The 20607-nt window shown below is 46.1% G+C and overlaps 1 protein-coding gene across 6 annotated transcripts in view; it reads right to left on the bottom strand.

Moving 5' to 3' along the window:
- Window positions 1–20250, bottom strand: part of CASP8 (caspase 8) — a 159747-nt gene extending 139497 nt beyond the window's left edge. Inside the window, exons 1-2 of one of the 6 annotated variants that reach the window (XM_069615463.1) lie at window positions 20043–20250; window positions 7827–8173 (exon numbers count right to left, since the gene is read on the bottom strand). In XM_069615463.1, coding sequence (XP_069471564.1) covers window positions 7827–8149 — 323 coding nt within the window. In that variant the 5' untranslated portion in view covers window positions 8150–8173; window positions 20043–20250. Of the gene's footprint in view, window positions 1–7826; window positions 8174–20042 lie in introns of those variants that run through there. The other 5 variants (XM_069615464.1, XM_069615465.1, XM_069615468.1 and 2 more) reach the window with 5 other exon arrangements.
- Window positions 20251–20607: the final 357 nt, after the last annotated feature.

Raw genomic sequence — 20607 nt, 5'->3', positions numbered from 1 at the left:
GAGGCAGGAAGGCTGTTCCAGTGGGAGGCCCCTGCTGCGGAGAGAGATCTACCCCCAACTAATTGCTTGGAGGAGTGGCTGACCGTGAGGTAGTTGGAGGTGGATGAGCGAAGAGCTCGAGAAGGAAGATATTTAGGAAGAGAGAGTTGAAGGTATTTTGGCCCAAGGCCCCAGAAGGCATTATGGACAATGCAGAGGGTTTTGAACTTAATCCTCGCAGCCACTGGAGCCAGTGTATTGATTTCAGTCCTGGAGAGATACGGTCCCTGGGCTTGAGGCCAAGGACAAGTCTCGCAGTCCTGTTCTGGATGAGTTGCAAAGGGCGGAGAGTAGAGGCAGGAAGATTTAGATAGAGGCTGTTACAGTAGTCCAGCTTCGAGAGAACCAGGGCTCTGGAGACAGTGAGCTTCTGGGGGAAGGAGAGGAAAGGAAGGATACCTCTGAGGAGGTGTAGCTGGTAGTGTGACTTCTTAGAGACGTCAGAGATGTGAGGAGAGAAATAAAGTGTAGAGTTGAAGATGACCCCGAGGTTTTTTGCCTTGCAGGTAGGAGCAGGAAGAGGGCCAAGGGAGGCCGGCCAGAGAGCTGCAGGGAAGTAGGGAGTGGGTGTGCCGATGAGTAGAATCTCAGTCTTATTGGCATTAAGGCAGAGGTCATTGGCGGCACACCATTCCTGGATAGCAGAAAGACAATCAGAGATGAGGGAAAGGGAAGAGGAGGCCGAGAGTAGCCTGAAAATGAGCTGGGTATCATCCGCTTAGCACTGAAAGTTGGGACATAGAGCGGCGATGCAGTGAGCAAGAAGTGCCAGATACTGGTTGAACAACCAGGGGGAGAGGTTAGATCCCTGGGGGACACCACAGGTAGAGAAATAGATGCAAGAGAGGAAGGAACCCAGTTGGACCTAGGAGGGTCGATTGGAGAGGAAGGAGGTCAGCCACGCCAGAGCCTGACCAGTGATACCCAGGTTATCACGGAGACGGTTGAGCAGGATGGTGTGGTTGACAGTGTCAAAGGCAGAAGAGAGGTCGAGCAAAATGAGAACACAAAGAGTGTTAGAGTCAAGGTTTGAGAGCAGGTCCTCACGGATGTTCAGGAGAGCAGTTTCCGTGCTTCTGGCAGCTCTGAAGCCAGACTGATGGTCATGAAGACTACCAACAGATTCAGCATGGAGATTAAGCTGGGAGATGGCCAGTTTCTCCAGGAGCTTGCCCAGGAAGGGAGTGATAGAGATTGGACGATAGTTAGCTGGACAGGAGGGGTCGGAAGAGGGTTTCTTAAGAAGGGGGTGCACAAGGGAGTGCTTGAGGGGGGATGGGAAGACGCCAGAGGCGAAGGAGTGATTGCAGAAGTCTGCCAGGGCAGGAGCCAAGGAGTCGATGTGGTCCTTGATAGTTTTGGAGGAACAGGGGTGGACCTGTGTTGACGAGACCTTTATAGATCGGACTTGTCTTCGAAACCTCGTCAGCAGAAAAAAGGGGAAAGGCAAAGAAGGCGGGAGGAGGGGTGGCTGCAGAAGGGCCAGAGGAAGAGCAGGGAATAGAGGGGGGGAGGTGATAGGAGGAGAATGAGGACAGGATGTCCTGAGTTTTTTAAATGAAGTGAAAGGCCAGTGCTGTGCAGAGGGCCTGGAAGGGGACAGGAGAGGTAGAGACTGCAGCAGGGTTGGCCAGCTCCTTGCAGATTTTAAAGAGATCGGCCGAATTGTTAGATGCCGCAGAGATGCAGGCTTGGATAAGGGCTCTCTTCTTGGTGAGAACGGAGAGCCGGTATTGCCTTTGGAGCAGGCGGCAGGCCAGTTTGTCAGAGGATGAACATGAAGCACGCCATTTCCTCTCTGCCACCCTGCACTTGCGTTTAAGGGTGACGAGATCCAGGTCATACCAGGAGTTACTTTTGGCTTTTGGCTTTAGGCGGTTTCTCATGACAGGGGCAAGGATATCAAGGGTATCAGATATAGCAGAGTGGAGAGGGCTGTGTCAGGGTGGGAGTCAGCCCTTCTATAGCAATAAGGTGGTCCCGACAAGAACATATGGTGCAGAGGGTCTGATCCACATGCCTACAGAAATCTGGTCCTTATTAGAGGGCAAGTTCTGGCGAGCAGTTCTAAACCTACCAAACTCAGCGGGAACCGTCAGAATCAGAAAGGAGCTGGCCCTAACGTCACTGGAGGCAATTGTGGAGTGGAAGGCACTAAACCTATACCGGAAAACACTGCCTCCTTTTTGCACTTCAATATTTGAAGTTATACATGATGAGATTTCTAAAACTTCAAACGAGGTTTTGAACACATGGGTCAACAGGCGCAAAAATACCCTAGAAGAACTAAGCAGCACAGAAAGGGACCTGGTCGAAAATCCAATGAGGATAAAAAAAAAAATATTTGAACTTGGACTGGATTAAAACAACTGAAGATGCAACTAAAAGTAGTTTAGATTGCTAGAAAGTTGAATCATCCGAGAGGTTACCTGAAAAGATTCCCGGATAGATAATTCAGAGACACATTCCTCAGAATGAGATTGAACCTGCTAAACACCAATGAGACCAACTATATACAGGGAAGATCAACTTGAAAAACCTGTAGTTTTTGTGCTCCAACAGAAGAGACCAAAATGATCAGGCACTTGCTGACGACCTGCACAAGCTGGAAAACTTTGAGAGAATTACACCTGACTCCAATACTGTGTAACCACGTCACAAAGGACCTAGAGGACCGCTGGAAAGCTGTTATATGTGGAGAGAAAACCAACATGATTATTGCTTCGGTGTCCGTGCAGAGGCGTAGGCAGGGTAGGGCCTGAGGGGCAAGGCCCACCCAAAATCTGTAAATGCCCACTCAGCAGCGCTGTGTGGACATTTACAGATATGTGTGTCAGTGCAGTGGGCCCAACTACATTAGCATCAGGCCCCATTTGCTAGACAATCCTGCCTACGCTTCTGTGTCCGTGATGAATTCTATCATCCCAAACCTTGCATAAACAACAGGATCCGGAGGAGCTTTACCCCGGACGAACTTTCAAACACATTCTTCCCTAGGACTTTACTTTTCTTTTCTGTTTCTTGACCAGAGGAACTGGATTTAACGTGGTGGGACGTGATTCTCTCTTCTACATCTTCTTCTGTTCTTTTGAAAAAAATGTTAAATCAATTAATTCAAATAAATAAAAAAAATATAATAATATTTTGTTTTTAAAAATGGTCATGTATGGTAATATGATTTGTGTGCTTTCCAAGTCGATTTTATCAAATAAGATTATTTTATTCAATGGTAAGAACTGGAAAAGAAAGTGTTCAAATGAAGAAATATCAGAGTTGGCACAAATCCTTCTTCAGCCCTTAACCAATGTGTGACCCTGTGCATTTCATTTAATCTTGTATTGCCTAACCTCTCAAAATTGCCAGTCCCTAAACCTGTCGAAATTGTCAGCCCTTCAGAATGATTTTCATCTCAGGGTATGCCTTTCAAAAATGCCTCACTCATGGTTTCACTGGCTACAGTGTTGCTTTCACTATAATAGTGAACATTGATACATTGAACACCACAGACATGTATTCCTTTGATCGCCAATGGCAACACTATTTGAAAGCCATGTCCCACTTCTAAACTGTCTGGATACAGCCACCTTCCTGGTAGCTTCTAATATGCATCCACTATTCGTGTAAGTGTAGCTTTCTCCTTCCTTCCAATTGGTCTGCTGTATCCATGCTTGAGCACTTTTGCATTCTGTGAGGCAGCTAATGTGAGTTCTCTGTCTATTCTGGGTTACATGTACATTTTACAAACGGTCCTGTATTAATACTACAGGCTGCATACTTTCCTGGGTGGTATTGATAAAAGTATCCTGTATCTACACTAGAACAGAAGTAACCTCTTCATAGACTGCTAATGTTGGCTTTCAAATGCTACTTACCATTCTGAATAGAGCAAGAATGAAGAGGGTAAGCAGGAATTAAAGGGAGTAAACATGCTTGCTGTGAGCCAGCATAGCCATCTGCTCGTCACGCCAACATGCAAGCTCATAACCATTATTAACTCTGCCTGTTAAAATGTGTAACTCATGAGCTATGTATCACTGCCTGTAACAATGTAGATCCTACGATCCTATGTTCCTATCCTCACCCATGTAACTACGTCACATTCTTGAAACAGCGCCGTGATGCCTCTGGGCTGCCAGACGCTTTACAAACATAAATAAATATCAACATATAGGTTCTGATCGTGACGCGGGCTGGTGGGAATGGAGTTCCAGATATTATTGATGCTATTGTAGCAAGATATCGAATAAAAAATGCTGAATGCGTGTTTTTGTTACATTCGGGATAGGTAAAAAATGCAAAATCTGAAAATACTTAACTAGGTGAGAGGTTGTTGCGGGGTTGTTCCCCCCGCCCCCCCGGGCCCTTCGTTCGATATTTTCAGGTACGGGGTTGCAGGGTATCCCCCGCATATATGAAAGGGAAAGCGGGGGACAATTGCACAAATTCTAAAAAGCTTCAATTGCAAAATGAGACAAAGTGGGCCTCACTATTCTGTTATTCGAGCTTTTCGGAATGCGGTGTGATAACATAGATCCATTCTTGATTACTTAATTCCTTTGGTTTAGTGGAGGGGGCCCCATAGATGTCCATGCCCAGGGCACCAAAAGTGCTTAAGATGGGCCTGCATCCTCTACCTCCTCCCTGCCTGCCTGGCTGCTATTCAAGCATGGCGCTCTGCCAATGATCTCTACCTTAATGCAAGTAAGACAGAGGTCTTACTCATTGTGACGCCTGCTCCTTGTTCCTTGTTTGCCCCCTCTCTTTTCGCCAGACTCCTTTGGTCCCATTCCCTGACCCACCTGTGAGGCAAAAAACCTTGAGATCATCTTTGACTCTTCTCTCTCTCTTTCTCTCTGCTCCACCTTCTCAGTGGCATTCTACCTTTCATGACCTTCCTCCAGAAGCTCAAGGTCTCCAGAGCCCTAGATCTCTCTAGGCTAGATTACTCCAATGGCCTCTTGCTCAATCTGCTTCTTTCCTCCCTTCTCCCCCCTCCAACTAATCCAGAACAGGACTGCAGGACTTATCCTTGGCCTCAAGCCCAGGGACCGCATCTCTCCAGCCCTACAATCTCTCTACTGGCTCCAGGTGACCGCAAGGATCAAATTCAAGACCCTCTGTATCATCCACAAGGCTGTAGACCTGGGACCTCTCTACATCCAGCTTTCCCTCCGTAAATATCTCCCGGACAGAGTCCTTCGGTCCCCTGGTTCCAACTCTCTGCAGGACAAATGTTTCTCCAAGCAGAGTGTGGGAGGTAGATACCTTTTCTCGGCAGGTTCCTCCCTCTGGAACACCCTCCCTTTCCCCCTCCGACTTAAGCCAGATTTTCTTAAGTTCCGGAAACTTCTCAAGACTTTCCTTTTCTCCTCTTCCTTTCCTCTCCCCCTCCCGTGCTAACTCCCTCTGCCACTGCGACTGGGGTCTGGTCATACATGGGACAGACCAACCCCCACCAGTCCCCCTGTATCCTCTGCGAGCACTTGCCCTCAGGCTCCCTTTCCCAGACTAGCCCAACTTGGTCCTCCCTACCCCCAGCACTCATCCCTTTCCCCCTTTTCCTCTGGCACTTGTCTCCTTTGCCCGCCCAGCACTTCACTGTCCCCATCCCTGGGGGAGGGGGCACTCCTACACTTCTTCATCTATCCCCTTACCCCCTGCACTTACCACCTTCTCAAGCACTTGCATGGTAGTATTGTCACAAGGCCAATATAACCGTTTTTTGTTGTTCTATGTTCATGATTCCCTGCCCCCCCCCGCCCTCCCCACACACCCCATCTTGTCTTGTGGCGCCTGGAAAAACGTGTGTAGAGGCGTCATACGAATGTCCAATAAATACAAAATTAACAAAATATACCTACAGTTTGAGACACCCAAAATCCTTTGCTTGTGGTGCGGCAGAATGTGCTGCTATTTTTAGATGAGTTTTCAGTTGTATGTGTCATGTTCTGTGTGTGTTTGTCAATCTATAATAATAATAATCTCATTTACATATATATATATATATATATATATATATATATATTTTTCTTTCACCAAGCTCTTTACATAGAACATTCTACATACAATTATTGGCCGACAGTAATTGGTACTATTAAACAACCCCAGAAAGGTGACAGGCTTAGTTGGCCTAGTCAGGGTTTGAACCAATGACCTACAGATAACACACAGACCACAGCAGCAAAGGCTTAGACCGCAGAGCTATCTTTCCGTCTGAAGATTTCGATCTATCTCTAGGTGTCTATCGGTCTGCCACGAGGGTGTCTACCCGTCAGGCATATTTTCGTTTGTATTTTAAGTTACCAGTTATGCATACATATACACATACACTGCAAGGCATCTAAGGCCATTTGTTTGCTGTGAGACAGAATGTGCTGGTCTTTTAGATGAGTTTTCTTATGTTTGTGTATCCAATATTTTGTACATTCATACATGACTGGATGTCATAGTAGTTGTATTTGTAATTTAGTTTGTAGGAAACGGTACACTTTCAAATTATTATATTTGAATGAAGCTGTCGTGTATTCCTTGTATATTTATGCACCATTTATAACTGCAAGGGACATTTATAAGGCTGGTAAAACGTTTTCATCATATATTTGTATAGTAGCATCTCTTTGGGGTGGTGGTGGTGTTGTGTGTGTGTGTGAGTGTGTGTGTGTTGCACTTCATAGTAAATGGTACATATTTAAGTGCCTGTATTGTCAAATATATTTCAAGGGGTCTGGTATATATTTTGCACATTTTACACAAATGATTCTTCATGTTACTTGTAATTATTCACATAAGGTATCTTTGTGAAGTGAATTTCTATCGTACATATTTGAAGATATTGTGTATGTATTTAATTATTTCTTACATTTGTACACTGTGCATGACAAAAATAAAGATACGTGTGCCTCTTTCGTGCAGTTCATAGCTCCTGTTTGGCGGTGCGTTTAACAAATGTTTGCACTATAATTAAGTGGATGGTAAGCTTCACATGTGTGCCTAAAATGAGGAAGATTGAAGCAATCAATTTTGAGAAGCATATGTTCTGAAAATCCATATTCCCTATGAAGAGCCCCATTCCAAGCAACTAATAGAAATGTACTTTTTGCAAATTCACGTAGCTTTTGAACCTGTGCATATTTTGATGCTTGAACAGATTGGGCAATTGATCAATTGCATGCCAGATTTGGTGAAGATACATCCAGGGGTTCAAAAGGTAGAGCAAAAAATAATTTGCCCATGTGTCCTTCCATGTAACTTTAACTAAAGAGCTCCCACCAAGCCACAGCTTTATTATATACACATGTTGTTGCATTCATTTGGGGTTGGCTTCAATTGTGGTTTTATTCAGAGTGAATTGCTCTAATGCCACTTAAAATATATAGTGAGTACGTATAGTCATGAGTGTAGTAAGGTTTGAAGCTTGCTTTCTTGCCCCATCTTTGAGAAGAATAAGCAACACAGAGGCATCAATAGAAACAGGTATGCGTCCACATTTACTGTAATTTACTTGATGTATATTCAAATAAATATATAAATGAACCACCCTTCCCAGTCTGAGAACGCCTGGATATCCTAGAGACGGCAAAACATCAAATTGGCCCACGATTGGCATAAGGACCATCCCACCAAGCCTCCATTTTCAAAAATGTCCTCAACATAATGTCAATGCACACATTAACATCTAATGCATGCTGAGTGCACTTTAGAAAGCTGGGAGGCCTGCTTGACATCAATGCTATCTCATGATTATTCATCCGATGGCTTTGCAGCTCAGGTGCCTGCTAAGTACCCACCTGTATCGAGACACCTTTCTTCGGTCCGACTGTTGGAGCGCTCTTTCAACGACGTCTTTGCTGACCCCCAGATTGGACTTGAGCAGGTCAATGCGGTCGATTCTGAACAGTAGCTCGTGCAGAAAGGACAGGTCCCCCTCGTGGATTAATCCATTCTCATGGAGCATCAAAAACAGCACCTGGGCGTGCTGGATCCCCTCCAACTTCCTCAGGGGAATATGTCCCAGGCACAAGAACTTCAGCGCCTGCAGGTTTTCTGTGTCAAGCTCCTCGCTGATCTTGTACAGATGACCGTAGAAGTGCATGACAGTGTCCCAGTCCATTTAAAGTGGGTCACTCAAATCAGCCTAGATACAAGAGGAAACAATTACCATAACAACAAATGCTCATGAAAAGTGAGTCGTGTAGAGAGGAGGCATTTGTGTTCTGGAATACGCGGAACACTGATCCTTACTGCACGGGATTGTCTGAGTCACCGGCGGTGCAGTAACTTGCTCATGCTGGCACAGTAAGAAGGGTCTGGGAATAGCAACGTATGAGTGTATGCTTCCGTTTCCTTGAAAATTGTTCACTACAATGGCCTAATTCTGTCTCACCATTCGTTCATGTTCCTTTGAGAAACTCTCAGTTGGGTGGTTTGTGAACAACAAGAAATTATGAACAAAAATAACACTTCTTAGCCACTAAGAATGACCATGGTTAGCATCTCATTCCATTACTTGGTATTTCTTATGCAACACTACAGAAATTGACAAGGCAAGTGCAACCCAGCCTTGACCCAAAGCCAACAGAAGCTGTTGAGCCCAAACTGCTAGGTCTGGTTCCCTCCACATGAGAACACAACAAGCACTGCAGATACATGTTCAGCTTTGTTGGGCCTCATCAGTGTGGTATAGCTGGACTCCAACACTTAACAGCAGGCGTGGGCGGAGCCTACAGTGATTTCTTATGGGAATTCAGGACAAACATACTTGCCCTTAAGGTTTTAGCACAGTGAGGGGCGTCACAAGGGAATATCTCCCTCACTTAAGGAAACACACAGAGTGAGTGTCCAGTGCCTCTGAAAGTGGAAAACGTTTCATGCATCCTGCCTTAAATCCAGCTGATTGATTAATTAATCTATTCCATTTCCTGTTTATTTTGGATACAAGTTTGACCAAAGCAAACAAAATATACACATTCACCATAAAAATGTTAGGTTCATACAAAAATTATAAAATATCTTGTAAATAAATTTACTTATTTCAAAACATAATCATTAAATAATTCAAATACTGCTTCCTAGTTATTGTGTGGGAAAGAACAGGCAATACATCTTTCAAACACAAAATCAATATTTCTGTAAAGTGCAAAATAGACAGGGGGCAAAGTAATAGGGGGGGTCCAATTATTATTATTTTTTCTCCATAGACTGAATGGGGAAAATCCTTGCGCACGGCTACAGGCCGAACGGCTGGATGGATTTTCACCAAATTAGCGGCAGGAGCGGGGGCATAGGTCAGAAAGCGTGCTTTTGTGTGTTCGTTGGAAATCCGACCAGTAGTTTTGTTGCAAATAACTGAACTGTAAGTCCCAAAAAATGGCGCAGGCCCATTTCCCTGTTCACTCCGCGGACAGAAGTGTCATTGGCTCGGGTTATGGCGTGCTGTCAGAGAAGTTTGGACACGGCCTGTGGTTGGCTGGAGGGAAGCATGGTGTACCTCAAAAATGTTTGGGAAAGCCGCTGTGGTGTACCAGGGGACAGTGCGGCGTCAGAAGGGTCTGGAAAATGTACCGTACGGAATGCGTTGGCGGCAATAAGGGAGGGAACGGGTGGGGGCATGAGAAGTGCTTAATGTGACATATGTAGGTCAGTACTATGTGTGGCGATTGGAAGCAGCTGTCGTAACGGCCCGCAGCTTCTGCCGCAACCTGTTTGCGGCAACCTCTTTTCGTGGTGAGTGGTGGCAGGTGAATTGCAGAAAAGGAGTGATTTTCACATGGCATTGGGTGGGAGCACGGGTGCCTGTGCGCTGCGGATGGAATGTGGTAGTTGGAGACTTGGTGGCATGCATGGGTGAATGAAGGTGCAGTGGGTCTGTGGAAGGATTTGACTAATAGGTGCATGGGCGTAGGCCGTAGGGTGTAGGGCATGCACTCAAGAGCATATGGCTGCAACATACCCACCGCAGGAACGCATATTTGACTCTGCATTTGGTACAGGATGGTGCTTGTATAGTGTGATATGTGCAGATTGGTTGCAGTAGGGCTAGTGTTGCGACCAGAATGTGTGTAGGTTGGCAGTGACACAGTACTTTGTGAATGGAAGTGGGAACGCCCATAGTAATTGAATAAAAGTGCACAGGGGTGCAGGAGTTTTTTCTTTGCACATTATGTTCACTGTTGCAATTTGTTGCTGCATAGCTGTGTGGCAGTGAACAGGTTGGGTAGGAGTGCTGGTGGCAGTGGTGTGTATGTGGATGGTGGTAGTGGTGCCATGGCGACATGCATGGTGGCATTACGTTGCTGTGGGTGTGTTCACGGCCTATGCTGTGTGCAGATTTCTTCAAGTAGGCCCAATGTTGTGGTTAGTGACACAACACCTTATGAATGGCTGTGGGTAGTTGTGGCGGAGGCTGTGGTGTGTTTGTAGATTCTGGTAATTGCGACCTGTTTTCATGCATGGGTGTTTTGTTTGTGCTTAATGTTAGCTGCCCACATGGCCGTTATGTTAAGTGGTGCAATTTGGTGTTGATTATGGTGGCATTACATTGCTGCGGGTGTGTTCAAGGCCTAGACTATTGGGTGCAAGGCCGAAGGCCATAGGTCATGCACTCAAGAGCCTAGGCCTTGAGGACACCCATGGGAGTAATGCATTTTTGAATGTGCATCAGTTACAGGGTGGTGACATGTAAGGAAGGGTTGCGGAACAAATTTCAGCCGTTATAGCCCAGTGTTGCAAACAGATTGTGGGTAGGTTGGAAGAGGCACAATACTTTGTGAACAGAAGTGGGTACGCCCATAGTACGTGATTGAAAGTGCACAGAGATGCAGGAGAGATTGTTTTGTTTGTACATTACAATAACTGTTGAAATTTGTTGTTGCATAGCTGCATGGCGGTGCACTGTGTTTGAAGATGCAGCAGTGAAAAGTCACGCAGTGTGGGCTCTGGGTGCAGTGTTTGCATACTGTCAGAATGGTAGAGCTGTGGGTGTGTCCAAGGCCTAGACTATTGGGTGCATGGCTGAAGGCCGTAGGCCATGCACTCAAGAGCCTAGGCCTTGAGGACACCCATGGCTGTAATGCATTTTTGAATGTGCATCAGTTACAGGGTGGTGACATGTACAGAATGGTTGTGGAGCACATTTCAGCTGTTATAGCCAGGTGTTGCAAACAGATTGTGGGTAGGTTGGAAGTAGCACAATACTTTGTGAATGGAAGTGGGTACGCCCATAGTATGTGATTGAAAGTGCACAGGGATACATGAGAGATTCTTTTGTTTGTACATTATGGTGACTGTTGCATTTTGTTGCTGCATAGCTTCCTGGCGGTTCGCTGTGCTTCGAGATGTTGCAGTGAAAAGTCACGCTGTGTGGGCTCTTGGTGCAGTGTTTGTATACTGTCAGTATGGTAGAGGGCATGGGTGAAGGGCAGCTTATATGTGCTTGGATCGTGTGCTGTGTGCACGATGCCTGCAGTATGGGCAATGTTGTAAACATTTTTTGGTTACGTTGGCAGTGACACAATACGTTCTGCGTGGAATTCGGTAAGACAATAGTATGTGAAAGAAAGGGCATAGGGGTGCCGGAAACAGTGTAATGTTCATACATTATGGTAACTGTTGCATGTAACGCTGTGCATGTCCTTTGCGGTGTGGAGGTTGGTTAGGAGTGCTGGTGCCAGTGGTGCGTATATGCATAGTGTTAGTTGGTGACATGCTGACATGTATGATTGCATTACGGTGCAGGGAATGTGTGCAAGGATGCAGGGAATGTGTGCAAGGAGCACACCCACTGGAGCAATGCAGGTTTGATGGTGCATGAGGCACAGGGTGGTGATCTTTGGAGAATGGGTGTGGAGCATATTGTCGATGTGCTTTAGCATTACAAGTGAGTTGCGAAGCGTGTATTGTGCATTCCATGGTTGTGGTGATAGTTGCAACGTGCTACAGTATTTGGTGTGCAGCAGGAGATGGTGCAGTGAGAAGTTGTGCAGTGTGGCCACAGGATGCAATGTGTACGTAATGTGAGTATGGAAGTGGGTATGGTTGAAGTTCAGCTTATATGTGGTTGGTTACTGTGCTGTGTGCAGAAATATTGAAGTAGGCCCAATATTATGCAGATGTTGTGCATAGGTTGCCAGTGACACAATACTTTGTGAATGGCAGTGCGTAGGGGTGATGCAGCCTGTGGAATGTTTGTGGATTCTGCTCAGTATGTCATGTTTTCGTGAATGGGTGTTTTATGGTGTGGGGGAGTTGAGTGGAAGTGCCGCTACTTATGTTGTGCATAATGGTTGGTGCCCACATGGTCGCTTGCATGGATGTGTGCTGGTGGGTGTGGAAAGGGCTGCAATGTTGTGTGCATGGCCAAAGGTGTGCTGGGTGCGTCTGAGGATCTTTGTGGACGCTGCAATCGTGCATTATTTAGCAGAAGTTCCTGGTGGAGGGGCTTTGCAATGAAACGTGTACTGAGAGTGTTCAACAGTAAATATGGAGTGCTGTATAGAAATGACAGTGTGCAATGCAGAGCCTTTGTATGTCATTGCTGAATGCTTGTTTGAAAAATTGACAGGACCCAATTGGGGAGTGCTGCAAAAAGTGACCGTGCATAGGGAAGAAATATTGTCTCAGCTTTACTGGGCCGTGGCCCTCACTGTATATGGGAACGCGCATGTACACATCCTGCCATTATGAGCAGGGTGGAAAGGAAATTGTGGGAAATAGGCAAGTAGGAGTTTAGGGCGTGTTTCACAGGAAGGGGCGGTACCATTTCCTCCCAATACTGTGTCGTGAGGGTAGTCGAGAGGAGAGACGCACAGTGCTTATCATCGGTGATACCTTTGTTCGCCTTCTGCACAGGTGTTGTGTGCCAAGAGGCAGGAAGGAGTGGACCCTCTCTCGGCCTGTCAGGGTGACTGCAGTTTCGGCGGGATGGGTCGCCTTTGAAGATATGTGGCGTCTATCAAGAACATTGACTTTGTCGTACTGCACTATGGTAGTCTACATTTGGGTTACATGTCCTGTGGACGATTAATCTGTCACCTGAAGAGGCTGCTGACCGCAGTGATTTGTATTTTTCCTACTGCGAAGGTCGTTTACTCATATATAACACCAAGAGGAGTTTGGGTCCATGACGGTGTAATTTGTCTGCAGCCAGAGGTCGGAAGGTGTGCTATAAACAGAATTATGCGTGTGTTTATGCAGACTGCTGGCATGTTCTCCACCCACTATGAGAGAATGAGATCGCCAAATATGCAGTGGTTCCGTAGAAATGGCATTTATTTGAGCGCCATTGGCAATGCCGTTTTCTTTTACACTGTGTAAGAAGCATTGGCCAGAATGTGGTAAAAATGTGACGAGAGGCCAACAGAAACGCATATAAAGAGAAAATAAAAATAAAAGTTGCTGGCACGCACGTCACAAAAACAACAACAACAAAAAAACACTTTCATACATCTACGATGGAAGACGGAATCCCCCTCCCAGTTTGATATTGTTTACCATCCCACACGATCACAAAAAGGTAGTGCATTACGCAGTACTTTCAGGATTACACGTGCCACATCCAGGGTGGCTATGTGGATGTGCACGCATGGAGAAATCGTGCATACTTTCATTGAACTTTGTAGTGGATATGGAATGGCACATTTGTACTGTAAATGTGTAACAGTACATTTCAAGTGTTGTACAAGAGTGAAAGTGTTGGATGATGGTGGCTTTGATGCGATTGGTGGATGCGTGTGTGCCTATTTACGCGTAACCCAATGAAGTAGAGCTGCAGAGAACATATTGCAAAGGGAAGAAGGACTGCTCCAGCTTTACAAGGGTGCAGCACTCACGCTACTTTGGGAGGCGCACGTGCCAAAATGTGCCCTTTACTGTTATGCTCACATGGCTTCCGTGGGGGCGTGGTTGGAGCCCTCCCTCGAACTGGCTCCTCGAAATCACCTTCCCCTTCTGAGAATGGTTGGACCTGCGATTCTGGAGCTGGGCGTTGCCCCTGCGTGAAGAGGAGAGGCAATGAGTATGGAGTGGGGGTATCGTGACTTCCCCCAGCCCTTTCGTGCCAGAATACGGTGGGCAAGCACTTTCCCATAGACGCTCACCTGTAATTTTGTGATGTAAAGCTATCCATCCTGCTTTCCTTAGCAGGGATGCTTAGAATGGACCAAGTTACTTCACTGGTCCGTGGGGGTGTTGATCCAGACCAGCTGCGACCAATCAATGAATAAGGTAAGTCTTTGGTATGATTATAGTTCGTTCGATTAAAGTGTTTGTATTCCATTTTAAAAATTTTAAAAGTAATTCTTGCAATGTCTCATTCCATTTCCATAGGTACGGGAAGAGAATCTGGATCGAAGAGAATCCGGAGACCTTAGTTCCAACGGTGACAGGAAACATGGTCTTAATAAGGGAGTTTTAGTCTCTTGTATTATGCGACCATGCCAATGCATATGAGTCCTACACTGTTTGTTCTTGTTTCCTCATAGGTGCCGGCCAGCGACGAAGAATGGTGTCCGGTTCCTCGATGAAGATTGCAGGAGGAAGACTCTGACTCTGACCGCGATGGAATGGAGGCGAGAAGAAGAGTCCGGCACAGGCCGCAACGAGTTGCAGGTGAGAGGCACGCTCCGCCGTGTAGTGACTGGAGTGCTCAGCGGTTTAGCAGTGGCAACAGGTAAGATGTGCGCTCAGCGGTGTAGCGGTGGCAACAGGTAAGATGTGCGCTCAGCGATGTAGCGGTTGACAACAGGTAAGAAGTGCACTGCGCTCAGCGATGTAGCGGCTGGCTACAGGTAAGATGTACGCTCAGCGATGTTGAGGCTAGTAAAAGGCAGCAGGTAAGACCCGTCTGCAGCGATGGAGTAGCTGGAGTCAAGATGCTTGCAGGGATGGGCGTAAGACTGCAGGTAAGAAGCGTTCTCAGGAGAATCTTCAGGATGAGGCTGAGAACATCCAGAGAGGCACCGGTAAGTACAGCGGAGAGCGTTCCGCTGCTTAGAATTAGAATAGCGTGAAGCGAAGGGCACGTGGATGGCCTGGCCTTATATAGGCTGGTTCAGGCCCCTCATTAACTCCGCCTACCAACCCCACCTTGCCCTTTTTTGGGCAGGTAGCACGTGCCTACCAGTTCTGATCCATGGCCACGCCCGGCCCAGCTACACACGCCCTGGGCCTAGACTGTGCAGAGCACACTTTAAGATGAGCCTGGCGCCACAGGCGCCAGGACTGGGTCCAATGGGACCCCGGGGATGAGGAAGGACTGGCCACATGACTAGTGGCCATGACATTTACACCACCTTGCCCAATTGCCATGGGAGTGTGGGGATTAACCAATCAGGTAGTGTGGGTGTGGTTAACAGGAAGGGGAGGTGTAACTGTTGTACATTATATTCTGCGTACTGAAGGTGGCTGACATGGTGAAACGCATTATGTTGGCTGTAGGTGATCCCTTTGTCATAGATCTGCACAACTATGCCCTGCAAAGACACTTTGACTGCAATTTTCCTTTGGAAGGAGTGGACGCATTGTGAAACGCTGTGTATTGAGTGGAATTCTTCCGATATGCATGCACTTTGCAAAGACCTCGCCACTTTTCCAGTAGTAGATGTCATTGTCACCCATTACGGCGGCATGCATATGGGTTACCTGCCTTGCTTAGATTTGTTCCATCGACTGAAGAGATTGCTTAATGTCGTGAGGACGCTTTTTCCCCGCCGCCAAGGTGCTTTTCTCATCCATAATACCACGAAGAGTATGGCCTACTGCTCATGGTTGTTGTTCCGAGCCAGAGGGAGGAAGGCAAAAGGCGTCTCATCAACAGAAGCATGTATGCTTTTTTGTCCACTCGTGGAATGTTTTTCTACAACAATGACTGCATTAGTTGTGGAAATGCAGAGTGTTTCCAAGAAAATGGCATTTTGTTGTCACCCATTGGCAGTGCAGTTTTGTTTGCTCGTCTACAGGCTGCGGTGAAGAGTTTACTATACTAATGTGAGCAGAAGAACTCACAAAAGCTAATGAACACCGAAAAAAAGGTGTTTCTGTAGAAGCGTCTAAACAAAACAAAAAAACAACCAGCTCTTTGAAGAGACATCCCTTACCATGAACTACCCCTACCCTGGTTGCAAGTTATTCCTCACGCCCGCACGCAGTGCAAAAGCTACATCCGGGGATTTTGCGAGTGGCGGCCACGGAAATTGAACTGTAGGGATTATCCAATCGCATGATTAGGGTGTGCGCCAATAGGAAGAGGGACTCCTGCTTCAAACGGGCTCGGCCCTCGACATACTTGGGGACCCGCACGTGCCACATTCAGCGCTTCTCGCAATGCTGGCCTATGCAAATGGGACTACAGCGATTGTCCTATCAGGAGGTGCTCAGGGTGTGCGTCACAGGAAAGCGTACCAATACGAAGAAGGACTCCTCCTGCTTTAATGGGGCGCGGCCTGCGTGGTCCTTGGAAAACAGCATGTGCCACATTCTGCGCTTCTTAGCATGCTGGCCAATGGAAATGGGACTTTGGCCTTTGGCCAACGAGGTGCTCAGGGTGTCCGTACAGGAAAGAGCTCCAATAGATAGAAGGAATACTCCTGCCTCAACAGGGCATGGCCCATGGGCTCATTGGGGTAAGGCACGTGGCACATTTTGCGTTTCTCACCATGGTGGCCAATGGAAATGAGACTATGGATTTTGGCCAATCAGGTGCTCTGAACGTGTGGGTCACAGGAAAGGGTGGCATTCAGTTTTGACATTACTTTGTGTACTGTGGCTGGCAAACATGGCAAGACGTACAGTTTTTGTCGTGGGTGATGGCTTTGTGGAAGATCTTTTCGTGTATGCCCTCCAAGAAGACTTGTCTGGCAATTTCGGTTTGGAGAGAGTGGACGCTTTGTGGTGTTATGGCGAATCATGCTGTTTCGGTAGACTGCTTCTAGAATGTCTACACGTGGCCTCTTTGGCAACAGTACATTTTGTGATTGTGCACTTTGGAGCCTTCTTTTTGGGTTACATGTCTTGTTCCCGTGTGTTTAGTCAACTGAAGATTATGATGAAAGCAGCGCAGCGCATTTTTCCTACTGCCAAGGTGCTTTTCTCATGTATACCCCTGAGAATAGTGTGGAAGTATTCCAAGGATTCCTGTCTCCAGCCAGAGGTCGGAAAGGGTCTCATCAACAGAAGCATGTGTGACTTCATGAGTGCTGCTGGCATGTTCTCTTGTCAGAATGAGAACATTGGTTCGCAATACATACACCTTTTCAAGGCAAATGGCATGTCTTTGTCACACAGTGGCAATGAAATGTTTCACAATCTACACACTGCAGTGAAGACCATATTATAAGAATGTCAGCTGACGTTCAAAACACACATTTACGTATGAATACTGCAAAAAAAGTGTTTTCACGGAAGCACCTTTACAAAAAAAAAAGTTCTTTTAAGAGCCACCACACCTAACGACGTCCGCTCCCCTGGTTGAAAGTTATTCCCCCAATCCCGCGCTCGCCCAGCAGAAAAAGTCCATAAATATTGCGATAGTTGCAGGGTGGCGCGTGTTACATACGTCCCTTTTGCAGATGACGGCCATAGAAATGGGCCTGCAGACGCTACGGGATTGGGCAATGAAGTTTGTGGGTGTGGTGTGTACGGACAGACTCTGGCACACAGTGTATTTGTTGACAGAAACGCAGAGGGTGCGGTTATGACTGTGTGTTTCACGAGGCACAGCATGCAGGTTTTAGGGGATTCCGGCATACACCATGGTGGTGTAGAGTTTATGGTTCCTTATGAAGAAGTCTGATATCAAATCTGTGCATTTTTACAGATAACTGTTTCAAATTAACCTTGGGATGGGTTGGAACTGGTAGTACATTTAACTCCAGTGTCCTGTGAATACTTCATCCACTCTGACACGAGGTAAAGAATGATTCCTGCTCCTCGTGTTAGGCACATTTATACAGTCTGATTAAAGTATGCAATGGGTTGGTTTTGCCTTTATGATCACCAACAGTATACCCGAATCTGAAGTGCAGTATTATGGTCGTATTCCAGTACAGATGTTCTTAAACTAAATGTCAAGGTCGAAGTAACAAATAGAGATTTTCCTCCTGAAGAAAGTTCTATACGCAAGATTAAGAACTGAAACATGCCGAGGCAGTATACTAGTGACTTATCGTACTAGTTTGTTTGTGCATTGAGATCCAGTTGTGGATAATATTTCATCTTTACATGCCAATGTTGACAGAAGGGTGTAGGATACCGAAGTCAATTTGACATCATAGTTGAATTGTTGCAATTTAGATGTTAAGGTTTGTCTATGTCACGAGCACTGTCTTTTTTATAAATGTTTGACTTTTGTGCTATTTTATGAACTATGAATAAAATGTTATATATTGTTTTGTAAACCTTGTAGGCCTGTGGGTTTTACTTGTTGGTGCCATATCTACCTTGTTGCTCTATATATTTCTATTGGGAAGTCAAACCATTTGTTTTTATTTGGTTATGCATTAGTCAGCAAATCAATCCAAAATCAGAGATAGTTAGGGCCTTACCTGGTTTGATAGAAGCTGTTCAACAGTAAATTAGGTATCTTCAGATTATATGTCTTCCTCAAAGAGAGCAGCACATCCGTTTTCCAGCAGAGGCTTCAATGTACTGCAGTTCTTAGTGACCTGCCTTGCCACTCACACAGGAAACAATCCCAAAGCCCTTCTCAGGTCTCAGGGCATAGGGTCTGAGGGTGAAGATGAAGACAAACTGCACCCCCGCCCACCTCCCAGCAGAGATACCAATGAGGGTCCCATTCTAAGATGCATGGCAATTAGAAAAGTGTTGTTCCTGTGGTGAAGGACACTTTTCTAAATTGCACCACATTTATTTTAAACCTGAAAGTGACAGACTGGAATACAATCTGCCACTTTTGTCACCGCGTGAATTCCACGCCTTACGGCATAGCAATAGAAACCCTCTTGCCGATGCCCTTCTGGGCACAGTGGTGCCGGCAGGGCTATTCTAGCTTCACGCCCTCTTACTGCTAACCTAAAATGGAGCTAATGTCCGACACCTCGGGCCCAATTCTAAGATGGATGGAAAAGCAAATGCCTTCATTATAACAGAAAAACATGTACTGTACTATGAACACCTCACAAGTGCCGGATTTTTTACATGCCAAACCCTGGCTTTACTAGGAGAATCCTCTAATCGTGCCTGCCCTGCATCAGGGATGGTTGCTGGGGCTGTTGTCAGGTCGTAAATCAGGCACATGCAAAAGCCCAGGCGTTCATGCCACCACATTCTTTCTTTTTCAGAATATAGTGTTTTTAAGAAATGTACAACACATTTCTGTTTTTACGCGGACCTCTAAACTGGGGCCTCCCAAGAGAAAAGACGCACAGGCTTCATTCTGAAGTCTCAGGTTTAGGAAAAAAAAAAAACACTTATGATATTCCAATTTTGCCCACAAGATGGCACATTGAACCATGAAAAGCGTGTACGAAAGAAAGCAACTTCAAGCACCTGCTTTATAAACCCGATGTGAACATGAAGGAATGTAAGGGGATTCCCGTTTAAGTGCACTACCCAACATGCACCCATATTTCTACTTCACCAGAAGCTGCAGCTGGGTCAGTAATAATGTAGAAAACATGTGCGTTTGCTTCTCGGAATTGAAAGGCAGGTGCTCGGAGCACGGTAAGACTGTGGCGCGTCTTCGCCTCTCACTTCACCTTATTTTTCCGGGAAGCTGCTGCCAGGACTACTTGCCACCCCCCCTTATCCCTCAGAATCGAACTGAAAGGTTTTGGCGGGGAAAGGAGAGAAAGCATTGATTTTACACGCTTTCAGAACCAGCCCCTGAATGTGTGCAACAGCGCATGCAGTTAGACTTTTTGGCAATAAAGGTTTGTTTCCCAGCCACGACGATGGGTCGTAAAAATTGCAGAAATCCGGAGGTTTGGGGGGCGTGTAAGGTATTCAAATGAACTCTAAATAAGAAAACGATTGTGGAGGCATGGGCTTACCGTACAGTACACTCTGACCTGCCACCAAACTCTCGAACGTTCCACCTCACAGCTGCAGGCTATCTCTTCGCCCCGGGACGCCGCCAGCAGAGCATGTAGAGGAAGTCAAATCGCTCGACGAATACCCATCACCAACTACTTCCTGCTTAGCTGTTCAGTCTCGCGAGTAATCATAAAAGCAACACAGCTGTTGGGGTCACACTGCACTAGTTCGCGAGAGTGTGTATAGAAGTTTCAAATAGGCGCGGCATACGAGTGGGCATTGGGTGCAAAGAATTTAAACATACATTTGGACTCCTCTAAACTACCTGCTGACATTTTTTGGGAGCAAAACTCCAGATTTTCCAATCTCAAATGTTTATATTTTGATACATTTTTAAATTTCACCCGACTGAAATGCATTTGACTTTATATGAAAACATAAATCTCCATCTTCTGGGTGCAGAATCTTCATCTTAACTGTTCTCAAATGTTTAACAGTATGTTCGTCACCAAATCACCTCCCCACCACAACCTCGAATGGCCTAACTCTCCTTTGCGGTATTGTCCAATTTCACCTAATGCC

This window comes from Ambystoma mexicanum, chromosome 9 (assembly GCF_040938575.1).
Source record: "Ambystoma mexicanum isolate Mex_15411 chromosome 9, UKY_AmexF1_1, whole genome shotgun sequence".
NCBI classification, from domain to species: domain Eukaryota; kingdom Metazoa; phylum Chordata; class Amphibia; order Caudata; family Ambystomatidae; genus Ambystoma; species Ambystoma mexicanum.
Note: the sequence above shows the minus strand (reverse complement) of the source record. Positions and strands in the feature narration are given on the sequence as shown.